The sequence below is a fragment of the Anser brachyrhynchus genome (assembly GCF_964034855.1).
Source record: "Anser brachyrhynchus genome assembly, chromosome: Z".
Lineage (NCBI taxonomy): Eukaryota > Metazoa > Chordata > Aves > Anseriformes > Anatidae > Anser > Anser brachyrhynchus.
The window spans coordinates 17,771,648-17,788,516 of record NC_137697.1 but is presented as its reverse complement, the minus strand read 5'-3'; the positions used below and the strand labels follow the sequence as shown (position 1 = coordinate 17,788,516).

Genomic DNA, 16,869 nt, shown 5'->3' with positions numbered 1-16,869 from the left:
CACTCCATTGCCTGCTTCCAGCCTCTGCAATGTAGCTGCTTTGACTGACAGTTCACAAAAAGCATTCTTAAAACCTAAAAGCCAAAACAACAACAAAAAAACTCTATGTCTGTAGTTATCCTGACATGGTAAAAAGCCCCAAATTACTGCATGCTTTGGAGCAATCAAAAAGCATGAACATAAATGGCAAAGTAACAAGGGAAAAATTGCAGCTATTCCACAGTTCTGCAGGGTAAATAAACATTAATTTTCTATATTGAATGCAGAAGTGGACATATTATGTATTCTGAAGCCACTTATGCCATACACAATTACTCAAAACTCCTGGCTAGGTTTTTCCATGCCTGTGAAGCACAGTTGCCCACCTAAGGTGTTTACATTTCTTCGTCTTCTTCCTTAGTTTGTGAGGTCTCCCCTTGTTCGTCTGTTCCTCCAAATCTTACTTTCAGTATCCAGAAGAGTCTGATGCACTGGGATTTTTGGATGCCAGTGAATTTTCATGTAGTGTCATATTCTGGTGCATATGGCAGTGCTTTTCTGGTGTGAGATTTGTAATGCTACTCACAGAGTGAGAATCAGGATCCTTCTTGACTTGGTGAAGAGATTCTGACAGCAGGCAAGTGGCTTTCTTTAAGTAATAATATCAGCAACCTTGATAAGAATGTTACAGTCACAGGAACAAACTCCTTTCCCAGTTTTAAGTATTGAGCTTTATGAATAGATAAGATTTCAATAAAAACTCCTGTTATTACAATAAAATGTCATAATTCCTGAATAAATTATACTTCTGAATAGCACAAGTTACTAGAATCAATATTGATATCTAAATAGACTTTACACCATAAAAATATATTGCATTCCCATAATTTTAGTCAGTAACGATGAATTTCCAGAGCAGGTTTTAGCCTCTGAAGAAGTGCAGTTTAGCAGAAAAACTGTCACAAATTGACTATAAATAAATTCTATGGGCCAGGCTTGCCTCTAATAACAGAGCTTGAGAGGAAAGAAATGTGCTTGTTTTACTTCACCTTCTAATTGCTTTCTGAAATAGTTGGTCTGGTTCTGATTACTTTGGAGCTGCAGAGTATTGTCTTCACCGCAGTATTTCTAAGAAGGTTTCTATTGGAGCTCCTGCCATTCCTTTTCTGTCAGCTGCTTGTTCTAAGACTGTATATGAGGATATACTGTCCTGTTTGCTTAAAAAGCCATATGCCTCTGTTACTCTTTTGAAAAATATCTTTTGCATTCTGAACATTCAGGTAGCTACAGAATTCAGACGTATTCCTCCGTTGTGCAGTCATATTTCTGGTTACATTCAGGAATTCCAAAAATAATATCAGGGAGGAAAACTCAAAAGCTCATTGCTTTTGTGGCTTTTTTTGCTGAGGCCTGTTTTAGGCCATATTTCCAATGATCAGTCTGTACTCCTTAGTTCTATGCTATATACATAAGCTGTGTGTGCTACAAATGATGTTTTTTTTAGCTTCTCCATATAACCTATTAAACAGTAGTTGGAATACTTCCATCCCTAAAGAGAAACCTTTGGCATAAATAATATTGTCATTTGGATAGGCTAGAGGATAGGCTAGACATATTTTTGCAAAGTGACCTTGTAAAAATATTGTCTGAGGTATGACTGAGCCTAAATTATATGACAGTGAGGTAGTATATTGTGGTCCCCCAGGAATACAAGGTCTCATCTGAAACCACATGAAATTAAACAAAAAACTGTAGTGTGCATCGGAGTTAGAGGTTAAAATATACTTTTTTTTTTTTTTTTTAAAGTCACAGACATTGCAGACATTTATGTAAATTCTTTGTTTGGCAAAGCCAAGCATTGCTTACTGTGGTTTTTCTGTCTGATGATTTTGTCTTCATAAAATAAAATGATATAAAGTACTGGAAAGAACTACACTCTTCTGCCTGTATTATAAATGTAAATAAGCTTGGCATAGTTGGGTCAGATTTATTTTTTTCTCTCTCCTTTCCAGATGTCTCGAATATTTTTCTGTGATATTCGTTATCAGGGAGAACTTGACTTCTGTGTGTTATAGGACAACAGATTACACTATGTTAAAACATCCCTATTTCTGTTTCCCCTCAAGATCATCTTAAAAATGTCTTTGTAGTCTGTACGGCAGTGACAGATATGATAGTTAAATATGCCATTTACCTCTTATCCATCTGAATCATTATTTGTATTTTCATACTTACTGTATTATGTTGCTGAGTCTATTTCAGTACATAAGGACAAATGAGACCAACCTATGCTCCATTGGTTGAAATAATTCTTATGCTTAGAGTGAAATTTTTTTGGTTTGTATATCCTGTAAATGTAAGGGTGAGTATAGTGTAACTGTAATGGCATTTTTTTTTCAAAAAATGACTATACATATACTGACTTTTATTCTCTGCCATTCCAGTGAAATAACTTTAGAGACAGAAGGGCACAGTACCTGTGTGCTGATCATAGATGCTATTCACATAGTGAAGCTGCAAGAAAAAAAAAAAAATAAATGGGAAATATACTAGTTTGCTTGTGAATCCGTACCTCTCACTGCTTGCCAAGAATGTAGAGGCACTCAGAACAAGCAGGTGAAAGAAATATCCTTTGAGTGTAATGTTCTATTAAAATGTTTGACTCAAAAATTACTTCTGAAGAAGCGCATATGCTATTTCAGAGCCAGTTATTCTGCTGCAAATAGCTGCTGCAAAAACGTGATCTTTCAGGCCATGTTCAATACAAAGAGCTCCAGCTTTTAATGCTTTTTTTACTGCCAAAGTGAAGCTGCCAAAATTAAAGGGCTGTTCTCTAACTGTGCCCTTTTACTACTATGAGCAAATAATAAAGGGGAGCAAGTGTAGAACTTAAAGAACCTTATGAATATTGGGCTGGATTTTCAAGTTCATGACTCGTAATGACTGGGGAATCTGAATGTCCTACCTTGCTATGTTCTGTAGCCAATGCATTTAACAAACTAAAAATAGGGACTGTTGTAGCTCTTTTCATCAGAAATTGTTTTCTTTTCCATGTGATCTTCTAAGACAAGAATGGTAGATTTTTCCTCTAACTTCACCATACCTCATAATTCCTTGATATAAATTCAGAGTGGTTATTCATAGAAACACATCCATTTTATTTATTTTATTTTATTTTATTTTATTTTATTTTATTTTATTTTATTTTATTTTATATTTTATTTTTCTGATGTATTGAGGTTTAAGAACAGATTATTATTATTATTATTATTATTATTATTATTATTATTTTTTGAGAAGACTCCATTTTGTGTGTAGTCTGCACTCATGTCTGTACATTTAAAATGATTAACCTAGGGTCTTTGTTCTTTTTTAATGGTGTTTTATAAGTGGAAAGATCCTATCAACCTATTTATATTTAAAGAGCGGTAAAGGATAGGTTTGAATTTAAAATAGATTTGAAGGGGGAAAGGGACAAAAACAGCCCCGCTAGTGATAAGCTATGGGACTGCATGCTAATAATTGAGGGACTGCATGCTAGCGAGACCCTTGAGCTTGCCCCACGAGGGTCTGGGTTCAGTGAAACACACCTGAAATGTTTCTATGCAAACTCATGCAGCATGAGAAACAAGCAAAGGGAGCTAGAAGCCTGGGCCCAGTCCCAGAACTACGGCATCACTGGCCTAAGTGAAGCCTGGTGGGAAGAGGCCTGTGACTGGTGTGTTGCGACGGACAGTTACAGGCAGGGCAGGCACCACAGTGGGGCGGCCCTCTATGTAGTGAAGGCACCGGACTGTCTGGAGCTTGCAGTCAATGCAGACAATGTGGTTGAGAGCCTTTGGGTAAGGATCAAGGTACAAGCAAATAAAGGGGATGTTGTTGTGGGAGTCTACAATAGACCACCTGGCCATGATGAGGACACTGATTCTTTAAAGAACTGAGAGACACTTCTAGATCAGCCGCTCTTGTCCTTATGGGGGACTTCAACCTGCTAGATGTCAGCTGGGAATACCACACAGTTGAGACAAGTCCAGGAGACTCCTGATGCACCTTGATGATAACTTCTTGGTACAGGTACTAAGAGAGCCGACTAGCAAGGGTACCCTCCTGGCTCTGTTGCTTGTAAACAGGGTGGGTCTTGTGGGTGAGTGGAGATAGGTGGCTACCTAAGCCATAGTGACCATGAGGTAATTGAATTCAAAATTCTCGGTGAGAGGAGGAAAACTACCACCAAAACTTCAACCCTGGATTTGGGGAGAACAGACTTCAGACTGCTCAGGGAACTACTTAGTAAGGTCCCCTGAAAAACTGTTTTTGAAGACATTGGGGTCCATCAGTGCTGGTCGGTTTTTAAGCACCACCTCCTAAGAGGAACAGGCAATCCTGAAGTGTTGGAAGTCAAGCAGGCGGGCAGAAGGCCAGCTTGGCTGAGCAGGGATCTACTTCAAGAGCTTAGGCAGAAAAAGAAAGTGTATGGTTTCTGGAAGCAAGGTTGGGTGACATGGGAGGACTACTGGGATGTTGCTCACCTTTGTAGGGAGAGAATCCAGGAGGCCAAAGCTCAGTTAGAGTTGAAGCTGGCCAGCAGTGTGGGGAACAATAAAAAAGGCTTTTTTAAGGTATGTTAATGGGAAAAGGAGGAACAGAGCAAAATATACTTGATGAGGATCATACTTGAGGAGGACAGTCACCTAACAATCAAGGACATAGACAAAGCAGAAACGTTTAATGCATTTATTGCCTCTGTCTTCAACACCAGTGATGGGTTCTGGGATCCCCAGCGCCCTGGGTTGGACAGTGACTGCAGGAACAATAAACTCCCAGTCAACCCCAAACTTGTGCGGGATTTGCTGTTCCACCTGGATGCATATAAATCCATGTGGCTTGATGGGATTCATCCCAAAGTACTCAGAGCTGGCTGATGCCATTGTGGGACTTCTCTCAATTATTTTTCAACAGTCTTGGGAATATGGAGAGGTCCCAGTTGACTGGAAGCTGGCAAATGTGGTCCAATTTTCAAGAAGGGCAAGAAAGAAGATCCTGGCAATTATAGGCCTGTCAGTCTCACTTCAGTGCCTGGTAAACTTATGGAGATTATTCTGGGAGTTACTGAAAAACACCTAAAAGACAATGCAGACATTGGTCAGATTCAACATGGGTTCACAAGGGGAAGGTCATATCTAAAAAATTTAATTTCCTTCTACAACATCACCCAGCTAATTGACCAAAGGAAGACAGTCGATGTATTCTTCCTGGATTTCAGTAAAGCTTTTGATATTGTCTCTCAGTATCCTTCTGGACAAAATGACCAGAATACAGTTAGATAAAAGCATAAGATGGGTGAACAACTGGCTGATGGGTTGGGCCCAAAGGGTTCTTGTAAATGATGTTTCATCAGGATTGCGACCTGTCACTAGTGAGGTTCCCTGGGGCTCCATTTTAGGACCAGTCCTCTTCAATGTTTTCATATATGAAAATAAAGATATGGAGGAGTGACTGAAGTCATGGATTGTTCAGCCTGGAGGAGACTGATGGGAGGCCTCATGGTGGCCTGCAGCTTCCTCACAAGGGGGATGAGAGAGGCAGGCGCTGAGCTCTGCTCTCTGGTGACCAGTGTTAGGACAAGAGGGGACAAGAGGGGAACAGCAAGGAGCTCAGACAGGGGAGTTTCAAGCTGGATATCAGGAAAAGGTTTTTCATGAAGCGAGTGGTGAAAAGGTTTTTGTTTTTTTTTTTTGGAGTGGTCCTTTGTGGACCCAGGAGTTGGACTCAATGATCCTTGTGGGTCCCTTCCAACTCAGATATCCTATAATTCTATGATCTCTTTCCAATGTTTGTGCTAGCTGTATAAGGTAACGAGCCTCTTGTGTTTAACTGGTGACATTTGATAGGTATTCCTGGTTGGTCTAATGCTCTACACCAGGAAAAGAAACACAAAGAGATGTGTTCTCACTTTTCCCTTTACATCCTCTGTGCTACGTATACTTCAGCAGGACATTTTATGTGTAGCCAATCTGATCAGCTCATGTTTTGTTATAGTGAAAGATGTAAGCAAGAACCTACATCTTGTACTAAGAAAGCACATGTAGGAGTCCCCTTGTCTTCTAACAGCCCAACTTGTCTGTCATAATTTAAGTAACGACAGATGCACACTAATCTGCCAGAATGAGGCAGAGTCTGGAGTTATCCATTCTGTCTGAGCTAGTTTTTATGTTGCCAGAACATAACTCTGTCTCCTGCAAACTTGAGGTCCTCTAGACAAAAGCAGACATTGGTGTGTAGTTATTTTAACCATTAGAGTTCAGTCACCTTTTTACTGCAGGAAGGAGACAGTAAGGGAACAACCTCTTCACAGACCTGCTCATGCTGCAAGCCAGCAGGGAAAACTACATAAGGTGACATTGTAGATTACACCCCTAACAGCATAGGTGTAGTGGATATTTGGTAGAAATATACCACTTCCATTTTTATTTGTGTTTTTTTTTTCTTTTTTTTTTTTTTTTTCAGTACGCTCCAAAGCAGAAAGGGCACATTGTACTAGCTGTTGGTTTCATCAACAAGATTCCTGAGGCAAGGCTTTAAGCCATACTTTAAGATCTTGCTGTTAACAGACGTGGCCTAGAAGGACAATTATCTTCCTGAAATACAGCTGGTCTGGAAACAAGAACTTCAGGTTTACCAGCAAAATGTCTGTATGCAGGTGTAGGACCATTTTTCTCCCCTTTATTTTCATTTAGGACCGTTAAATTCCCTTTAATGAAATGAGAGGTCACATTGTACTGAAGGTAGGCAGGACTGGAAGGTCTGTTTGTCTCATAAACTTTGTGAGTTACTGTTTGTTGACACTGACCCACTGTGTTAGTAGCAAAGCAAATGTACGGAAATTTCAATTTAGCTGAGAAGTGTATCAAATGAACATTGCAAAATACTGTGTAAAGCTGATTAGCTGATTAGCCCTCAAGACTAGTATCACTTCAAACAATCCTTGTAATTATTGTTTAGAAACTAAACAATAATTTAACTAAATTTAATAATTTAATTATTAATTAATTTAAGAATTTAACTAATTTAACTAAACAATAATAAACTTCTGGGAAATAAGTATTATAGAATATTTTTATCACATAGAAATGATAAACAAAACCTGCTGTAATTGATTTATTTGTAGCATTTCTCTCTGGTGTTTCCTAATGATGAATTCTACTTGCAAAAGATTCCAAGCCCAACCTCTGTGGCCTACTGCACAAGTAGTCCAAATATCTTCAGTAAACACCCAGGGACTGGCACTTCTAGTTGTCCTCCATCAACTTAAAGTGGACCCAAGTCTCTAGAGTAATTGTTCTGTGCAGACTTTGATCTTGACCTGGAGAAGCCACTGACACATGAAGTCTTCCTAAAAAGAGCAAAAGGCTTTGAACCTTACCTTTGCAGTGTAGAAAAAACCTGAATGTAGACTGTTTTTGTGGCATGGCAAACTGTTTTTCCAATGCCAATGTTGGGCTGTGAAGAAGACTTTGTCATGAGGCTTAGTACCAGGTGTGCAACTGGGAAGTGGCGCAGTATGATGCAGCGCTGATTTGGGCTGGCAGCATTGGAATAACAGCACACAATTAAGGAGAATGTGTCTCGGTGTGCTCATGACACATCTTTATGAAACAGGTTTACGAAATTGGTTGAACAAGATCTAGATTCTTGGGTTCCAAGACTGGGTGAAAACATCTCTACCAGTTCTGTAGGTTTTTGTTATCTGGGCAATGAAATGAGCTGTCAGTCCTTTGAAGGACTCTTCCAACTGAACTGTTCCATTCCGTTCCATTCCGTTCCGTTCCGTTCCATTCCATTCCATTCCATTCCATTCCATTCCATTCCATTCCATTCCATTCCATTCCATTCCATTCCATTCCATTCCATTCCATTCCAGGAAGTTATGAGTAAAGAGATCCCATTTCAGGTCTTCTGCCACTTTTGGAACTAGCTAATCCGGCCACCTTAAGTGATTTTACGACACCTGAAGTGCTTAAACATGTATGCATTATTACTTGCCCTGTCACCTTCTAGAAGGTAATAAAAAGCAAGCAAGTAGATGTCTATTTCTCTGTTGCACTCAATTTATCCTTTTATTCTGTACATCTGGGGTTATATAAAGATGGTGTCTAGCAAGTTTGCAAGTGGAGAAAGGGAGGTATTGATAACACAGCTTGTATATATATATATATCTAACAGCCATAACTAAAAAGACACACAATGTGGATGATGGAGGATCCTTTGGGATCACAGAGATCCAAAACACTGTAACATTTTCTATGAGAAATCCTTATTATCAGCTAATATACTAATGTATATTAATTTTCAATAGACATTTCACCTATCAAGAAGATGTCAGCATAGTTAATTTGTTCTTCTTGGGATAGACTGCATTAAATATCAGCCTGCTAAAGATGACCTGAGAAAGTAGCCTAAGTGACTAGAAACAAGTCTGCCTTTCAGAGGCAAGGTTACTGAGTGACTGCCATAGTAGACTACATACCTGGTTTCTCTATTTTGCTCCAAATAGTCTGTAGCACCTATGTTGGTTTTTGCCTGCAGCACGTTATGGTGATGAGCTAGGAGTGCTTTGCTTGTAGGCTTCTCAAACTAGTTTCTAAGGTTACAAATATAATTAGTAAAAGCAAAAATACATGGGAAAGAATAATCACAAATCCCCATTGTCTTGTTGAACTGAAACAGGTTCAGCTTCAGTTTGATTTATAACGGATTTTGCCATTCATAATCACAAGAAAATTGAAGGATTTTTATCTTTACCCTTACATATGGGTTTGGTACAGAGCAAAATGCAAACTGCCAGGGAAGTTGGTCCTATCTCTCATTTAACAAAACTGAAACCAAAACCCACTGCCTTTCCAAAAGGCTTTTCTCTTTTACATCCAGACAGCCAGTTTCAGTGGCTGTTAGCTTACTTCTGCGAACCTGGGCTTAATGCAGTAAATGACCATTACACCTGAAGTGATATTCATTAAACACAGGAAAGAGTGCTGCTTGGGTAAGCATCCTTGCGCTGTGGCTGGCCTTTCTGTTCTCCTAGAACAAAGTGTAACACATTAATGCTTAAAATTAGCTTTAACAGGAAATGCATTTGGTTTCAACTGTACCATTAATTATATAAGGTAAAGTATCTCTAGAAAAAAGTATACTAATTTTCAATACACACTTCACCTACTTACAAGACGTCAGCATTAAGTTACTTTATTGTTCTTGAGATGGTATCAGTCCTGTGTCTGTGAGGACTAGCCTTTCAGACCTCTTCCTACTTGAATGGAGCTCTAAACCCTGAGTTAAAATTTTAAAACCCTGTGCTTCCATAGCATTTAAGAATGTGAATCATCAAATACAGCACAAACAGACCTGCCACAGGAGTTGGCAAAAAAAACACCATTCAGCTAAAAGGGTTGTTAGTCAACTTGTCTGTTCATTGCCTCATGCATCCTACTTCAGCTTACGGGAATATTATTTAATTAGAACATTTTCCTATTACAGGAGCAGTAGCTATCTCCTGTAACTGGCACTCAAGTTTCTTTCTTGATCTAGACCTCACTTTCCCCACCCTGACCTCTTCTGCCAACATGCATACTTATATACACACATCCTTCCTCTCTTCCCCCATCCCATCAGAGTGGGGATCTGATATGCTAATTTCCTGTAACATTTATTTTAAAACTTGCATTTTTTCTACAAGCAAAGCAATGAATCGAGATAGCATAGCATGTGACATATGATGTTCCTGGAAGATGGTCAAAGCCTGGTAGAAAATTACTTAACAATTAAATAACTTTGACTTAGTAGGTTGTAAATGGCAGTGTTTAAGAATGTAACCCCTCTTGACTTCTTTACACCACGGTACGGTATAATTCACTCAGCCTAAGAAGAGGATAATGACAGCTTTATACAGGATATCATGTCACACCTCCAACTTTTCTTTTTATCTCAAAGATTACACTGCACATTAAAGCAATAGTGTGCATTAATCTAACCTCTGACATTTGGGCCATATTAACCCACCAATGCAGGTTTATGTACCTCACACCTCAGACCCTATCAAGAAATTTGTCAGTGGCAGCTTGATAAAGACACCATACCTTACTGAATGTGTTCTAAAAACAACATCAGCAAAACACTTTTGGTCACACTTTTTAATGACCTTGCTCACTTCATATCCCTCTTCTTTAGCTATTGCCCATATGGTCTCTCTCCAAGCTTATTGTGGCATCAGAAAATGCTGTGAAGAAGTAGCAGTGGAAATTCTTATTTTCTGCAAAAGGTATTAGCACCCAGAGGAGGAGGGAGGGGGAAATCTGTGGGAAGTATGTAATCTTCTGGAAACCTCAAAAGCTGTTCATTTTTAGATGGTAAAATAATTGTTAAAAACAGGGTTACGTTTTTAATGAGACTGATTAGATTTTTCATTTTTGTACTGGACTAATTAACAAAGCAACCTTAATTACCAGCTACTTTACAGTGAAAATTCTCCCAATGGAAGGTTTCTAGTATTGTAGCAGTTTAACAAAAAGAGAATCTAAACTTATTATAATGGTTGCTTAATGTGGTACTTAGTGAAATAATACTCCTCAAATTGTGTATCCCAAGGTGTCATATGAAATGGAATATGTATTTCTAAAGTAAGAAAAATTAACCAAATCCTCAAATCAAACAGTTTGTTTAAGAAAGCTGGAAACATTCTAACCAATCCTGCAACAGCATCATCTTAAATCAATGACAGTGGCTCAGGAAGTCAGTGGTTACTGCTGTAATGTTTATATGCCTTCTCAAAAAATAATAAAAATAATTAAAATTATACTTTCAGAATATCTCAAAAGCCTGCAGATGGAATTTTCATCTTCTAACTTCATCCTTATTGAGACAAATTCTCATTCATTATATTGAAAACTTTTTGATTATGATGGTGACTGTTGTAATTAAAGTGCAGATCAAACTGAAGTCAGCTGTTTTATTAAGTACATAAAAAACTTTAGCAAGCTTGGATAATGAATGCACTGAGAGTAGTTTACTGCACAACTTAAGAAACAAATGATAGCTCAGATTCAAAACCACACAACAGGTTCTTGAGAGATTCCTTTTCACACTTGTCAAGTGATATTTTTAGGAGCTACAGCTTACAAAAGAGCCAGTGCTTTATTGCAGTCGCTTTTCAAGGCAGCTCTGGCTAGGATTACATACATTTTATCTCCTTTCCTTTTTTTCTCTCATTATCTTCTTGCTTTCTTCTCTTCTCCTCTTAGTTACAGGATTCCGTGGGTCATAGATCTCAAAAGTGTCTTCATCCTGCATGCTTGCATCTTTCACCTTTCTGCTTCTATCTTCAAACTGAAGTACGTGTGACATCCTACAAAACAAGTACAACATGGCTCAAATGCAGTGAAAGAACATAAAGTTATGATTTGCAATTATGATACACATGGCAAAATTTGAGTACCTATGATTTATTTATTTTTGTGTAGAGAAAAGATCCAAGTTTTCTTTTTTCTTTTTCTCCCCTTCCATCAGTAAACTGTAATATTACAGGAAAACCACTTTTGTGAAAACCCATTTTGAAAAATACAGCTAGCGTTTGCTCTGCTGGATTTTATTTCAGGCACTGAACTGTCTTGTCTTGTCTTTTTCTATTTAACATATCTTCCCAAATGTACTGAATAATTTTCCCAGGAACAGGGAGTGTTTCTCAAGTTTTCCTATTAGTCACTTTGGACTTCCTTTCACCATTACAGTTATGCAAAAGGAAGAGCTTGCATGGAAAACGCTTAAAGTAGGTACACAAAGATCAACAAGGGAATGCTTTAAGTCCTACTGTTCCATCTTAAATTGATTCAGATCATGATTTTTATTTTTTTGAGTAACAGACTAAACTAATGATTTTTTTTAGCCGTTGATTAGAAATCTTCCCCATTAGATACTTTCCTTTTTCAGCAAACTCCCAGTAGTCTGACCACATCACCATAATCCAGAGTCAAAATAATCTGTTTGTTAGCTGTATTCAGTGCCAGGAAAGCCTCAAGCTGATCATCTTTGGCCTTATTAGTAGGTCTTACTGAAGTGGGAATTAATATGGAAGATGTTAGAAAAATACAAGTTTTAGGTTGGACAAAATCTTAACCAAACAGAGAAATCATTTGCCCTACCTAAAGACAAAGAGAGGCAAGGCGAAAAGAAGAAAATCACACTACAGATGCTCATAACAAGCTGACCGACTCTAAACCTCTTGATCTTTACTGACAACCTGGCTACTTTTCTGTATCATGGGACCTGGTTTTAAGTATCAAAACTTGGCTATAAATTTAACACTTTTGACCACAGTTGTACTATTTTAAATTAAAAACCCACTCAACTAAGACCTCTGATTACAATCGTACTAAAGCTGCTACTTATGAACCAGGGGCAGGATAACAAATTTAAAATTAATTTGAGCAATTAACCCCCCCCAACTGAACTTACGATTTTTCAGCGCATAAAAACTTGCCCAGGCAAAAACAAAACAAAACAAAACACTGAAGTTTGGATTCTGTATTAATCAATTACAAAAATTTCTTTGACTTTGATGGGGTAACTTAAAATAACAGCAACAATACTGAAATGAATACAAGCATATCAGCATTAGATATTGGTACAGTCTTTGTGAAATAGAAAATCCACAAATAACAAATCAGTATCAGAATGAAAATTCTGTTGCTGATGAAGTATTACCAGACCCTCACAACATGTAAGAGGTCCTGAATTAAACAGGTTTTTCAAAGAGCTCTAGTACAGATTTCCATGTATAAAGGGAGAGAGGAGAACCAGATCAGTTATTGTAGATTACAATATTGTACTACTAAAGAATTCAGACAAAAATCAGACAAAATTCAAAGCTACAGACTACAGGAATTTGAATGTTTTGGAAAAATCTTAGTAACAATAATTCAGATTTTTCAACACAATCGATTATTGACGTGAGAGCTCTATAAATCTCTCACTGAACAGCACTGAGAGCGTGCCTGCATATTACCATGTCTTCTGAAAATACTTAAGAGTTTAACTTCAGTAGTTTATAACCCTGCATGTACTAGTAACACCAAAACTTATTTTCTTAGTCACATCTACAATTCAGAGTAACATAATGTACCATCAGAGTGACTCATGACTGCGTATTTGTAGTTTAATTATAAAAACATTGTCTCACATTGGAGGGACTGAAGTAATTTAGTTTAGCTAACATGCTTTCTGCATTTGTCATATTTCTTCTCAACTTATAAAAGATGCGCAAAAATATATATATATATTTATACACCAAATCACACTATCCTAGACTGAATTAAAATACAGTCCCAAAGACATGGGGTCATTCCTCAGTAAGTGGTTTCAGAGGATGTTAATTAATGCATATAGACGTGTACTCTCACTCTACCATTTCATCAGCTTGGGTTTTCAAACAATCACATAGCACACTTGTAGGATACAACTAATAGGAATTAAAAATAAATACATCTCTAATTCTTGGGTCAGACCATACTGTATGCCAGGTAGTTTTGAAATCAGATGCAGCAGATATAGACTATGAAACATTCACTCCTTTCCAAGAGCTGAAAGAAATCATAGTCTCTGACTCCTATTCATAATTTTCCACTGAAGTGTTCCCAGCTGTGATTAAAAATAAGTCAATATTAAGATGTTTTTTGATAATCCCTGAAAGAATTTCAGATGCAGCATCTCATAGGTAAAGCAAAATAAATGCAAGACCATGCTGAAGATTTTCAATAATATTTTTCTAATGTGAACTTTAGCTTATTTTTGCAAAACGGTCATACGTTCACGGGCATACATATTTTGCATCAATGTAAATGCTAAATCATACCTCAAACTATTTTTTTTCAGAAACATGGGAAGTATTTATTAATTATTTCTAAATTAATTATTTAAATTTAAAGTAATCCTACTCAAGCTCCTCCAACTAAGGCTTGCACTTGCATAACTTACTAATTGCTGTGTTTGGGCTACAAGTCCACAAGTACATGTTGCCGAAGAGTTTTCCTTGTTCAGTTTATAGCTCTTTTCCCTACCTCATGCTCCTGAGTTCAGCCTGCTCAGTTGTGCTTCTGCAGTCACTGTGATGAAAACTCTAACTTCATCTCTGGGCTTTGGGAACCTACCATCCAAGTTGTGCTTATCACCAGCTGTTGATAGTTCATCTTACACACTGGTTAAGACATATAACTTTAAAATACATTTTTCCTTCAAAATGCAAAGGATGAAAGGTGTAATTTCTCTTAAACTAAACTCAAATAACAAAGCTTTGCAGCTTAGTATTTTTTTGTTCAAAAATAGTTTGAATAAAAAAGCTGATGGTTCTAGGCTTAAATTACCTAGATGTGCAAACTGTTGACTTTCTTTAGAAGAAAAAATAAACACAAATTAATTTCTTTAACCTCTTTTATTAAGAGTGTAGTAAATCGGAGCTGGCTATCTTAGCTTGCATTTATTATTGGACAGGTTTAATTTCTACCCTGTCCAGACAACAGCATCATACAGTTTAAGCATTGTTCTATACCATGTACCGGGGCAGCATCTATACCACTATCTGCAACTCTTCATTTCAATGTTTCAGTTTTCAAATGACATTCAGTACTTGGCTTTCTTCTGCATTCCAAAAATGCAATGTCTTGGTACATTAGACTGAAATACCTGACCACATTTAAGCTTGTGTCAGAGAGAGCACAGATTTCAAAAGGTACACAGATACACTCTTGGCCTCATTCTCAGATGATTTCTGCAACAGCTGGCAAACAAGACTACTCCACAGTTAGTAGCAGACTAGCTCCTAGATGTCATTAAAGTGTTGTAACTAACACATTACCTTAGTGATCAGTTTGATTGCTTTCTGGGAGGTAACAAGTGGGAGAATGTTGGCTGCAACCAAGGCTAAAAAAGAACCACTTCAGCAGACTAGAAAACACTCAAGAACTATTACAGTACGATTAATCTGTGTGCCCAATAGCCTAGCATAGACAAACCTGTACTTGCCAACTGGACAGCAAAGACTGATCCCCACCTACATGGTGCTCTCCAGGCAGGCTCAACCAGTTTATTCAGGAGATGGAACATGTTCTTTTGAACTACTATAGTGAGATGGTACTTGTAAGAAAAGATATGATACACAGATTTTTAGATGTGTGAGCCATGCACTGGATCTGAAGCATATGTCAGCTGCTGACAGGTGGCAGTCATGTTAAGTGTAGCATAAGCAGAAATCTGGTATCAAAACAGCTCTGACCTTTCCAGAACTGCCCTTTGGGAGAAACCAAAGTGGCAATCAGTGAATTGAATCATTTTCAATATCAGCAGTAGCAAGGAAGCCCTATAACTGCTTTTGCACTAGTGATGAAACTCTGATCTTCACGTACAATGCACTGCATGAATCAGTGACTTTTACACTAACTGAATGAAAACTCAAAGCCACATTGCTTAATTTCACACTTGGCTATCAATGTGACAGAGCTGTTGGCTGTTACCAGCCCACCTTCCTTGCACAACTTACTATACATGGCACTCCCTCTGGCACCTCAGCCACTTCAGTGGGGAGCCTGGGACATTTTCTTACACTCACCTATGCCAGCATTTTAAACAGCTGGACTTTACAGCAAATCATCAACAGGTGTGGGCAAAAGTCAAATTCTGCCAACTCTGCTATGGGGACAGTAGCCAGTAGCTTTGGCAGAGAGGCAGTAAGTTCTCAAGCATTTGCAGCCAGGGCTCATTTGGAGATACCTGCAAAAAGCATGGCAGCTGGTGACAGATTTTTTGTTTCTGCAATTGACAGGCACTGAGAAAAGAAATGCACAGCTTTTCACTTTTCAGATGCGGAACTGTGTGTTATATAAAATGCACTACTTATAGTACATCTAAACTGTTATATATAACACGAATGAAAATTATACATTGCCTCTAAATGCAGATTAAATGAATTAAACAATTCCATTACTATAAAAACAATCATTTAAATGTTAAAAAAGCCAGGTGCCCATCCTTGGGATGTATGAACTCCAGAGGATCACTTGTATGTTAACGAAGCCAAGTACCTGTCCCTGGGAGGGATCAGCTCCTTAATTAGCTTGCTAGCTGCCACAGTACTAAGAAGGAATCAAACTGTGAACGTGTGACCATGTGGAAAGATGGCTCTTGGTGGAGCCTATAAGAGCGGCACACAGAATGTTATCTTAGCTTGGAAGTGGGAGTGTTGGAAACAATTGCAGACGATTAGCTTTTAGTTGAAAGGAATGTTCTTTCAGTTAGGATAAAGTTCTTAGCCAGACCTTTCAAATTGTAAACATTAATAATTTTACCACTGTAGTCCATAATTATCAGTCTTACCATTTCTGAGTTCAACATCACATACAGGTGACATGTTACCTACTTTTCTCAATTACAACCGATGTTCCATATGCTTAGAAAAAAAAAACTAGTCAAGCTTCCCTTACATTATACTCTATTTGTAACTTACATTTTCCTTCAAATACTGTAAATGTGTTTGTTAAACCATAAACATTAATGGTTTATTATTTATATTATATAATGGTTTATTATATTATAACACTTTCCTCCAAGTGATTTCTTGATACATAGGCATTGGATAGAAATGTAGTTCATGTGAACAGATGAGAAAACAGAATGCACAAACAAAATCAAATGAGATCTTGCTCCCAAGGTAAAAACTTGTTAGATATTCTGGAAGAATGAACTCACTGGAACTCTTTTCACTTCCAGCAAAGTAGTGGGTGGCACAGGAAGAGAGACAGTTGAGAAACAGTGGCCAAAAAGAAAAATAAACCGAGGAAGGTAAAGAATAAA

The 16,869-nt window shown here is 37.7% G+C and overlaps 1 protein-coding gene across 5 annotated transcripts in view; it reads right to left on the bottom strand.

Moving 5' to 3' along the window:
- Positions 1-4,699: 4,699 nt before the first annotated feature.
- The window catches only part of CWC27 (CWC27 spliceosome associated cyclophilin), a 130,711-nt gene continuing 118,541 nt past the window's right edge, over positions 4,700-16,869 (bottom strand). The window contains exons 14-16 of one of the 5 annotated variants that reach the window (XR_013943836.1): positions 11,212-11,377; positions 7,403-9,057; positions 4,700-5,099 (exon numbers count right to left, since the gene is read on the bottom strand). Coding sequence is in view for 3 of the 5 variants with exons in the window: in XM_080574672.1 (XP_080430798.1) it covers positions 11,215-11,377 (163 nt within the window). In the remaining 2 variants the exon portion in view is untranslated. Of the gene's footprint in view, positions 5,100-6,417; positions 9,058-10,764; positions 11,378-16,869 lie in introns of those variants that run through there. The other 4 variants (XR_013943837.1, XM_080574672.1, XM_080574671.1 and 1 more) reach the window with 4 other exon arrangements.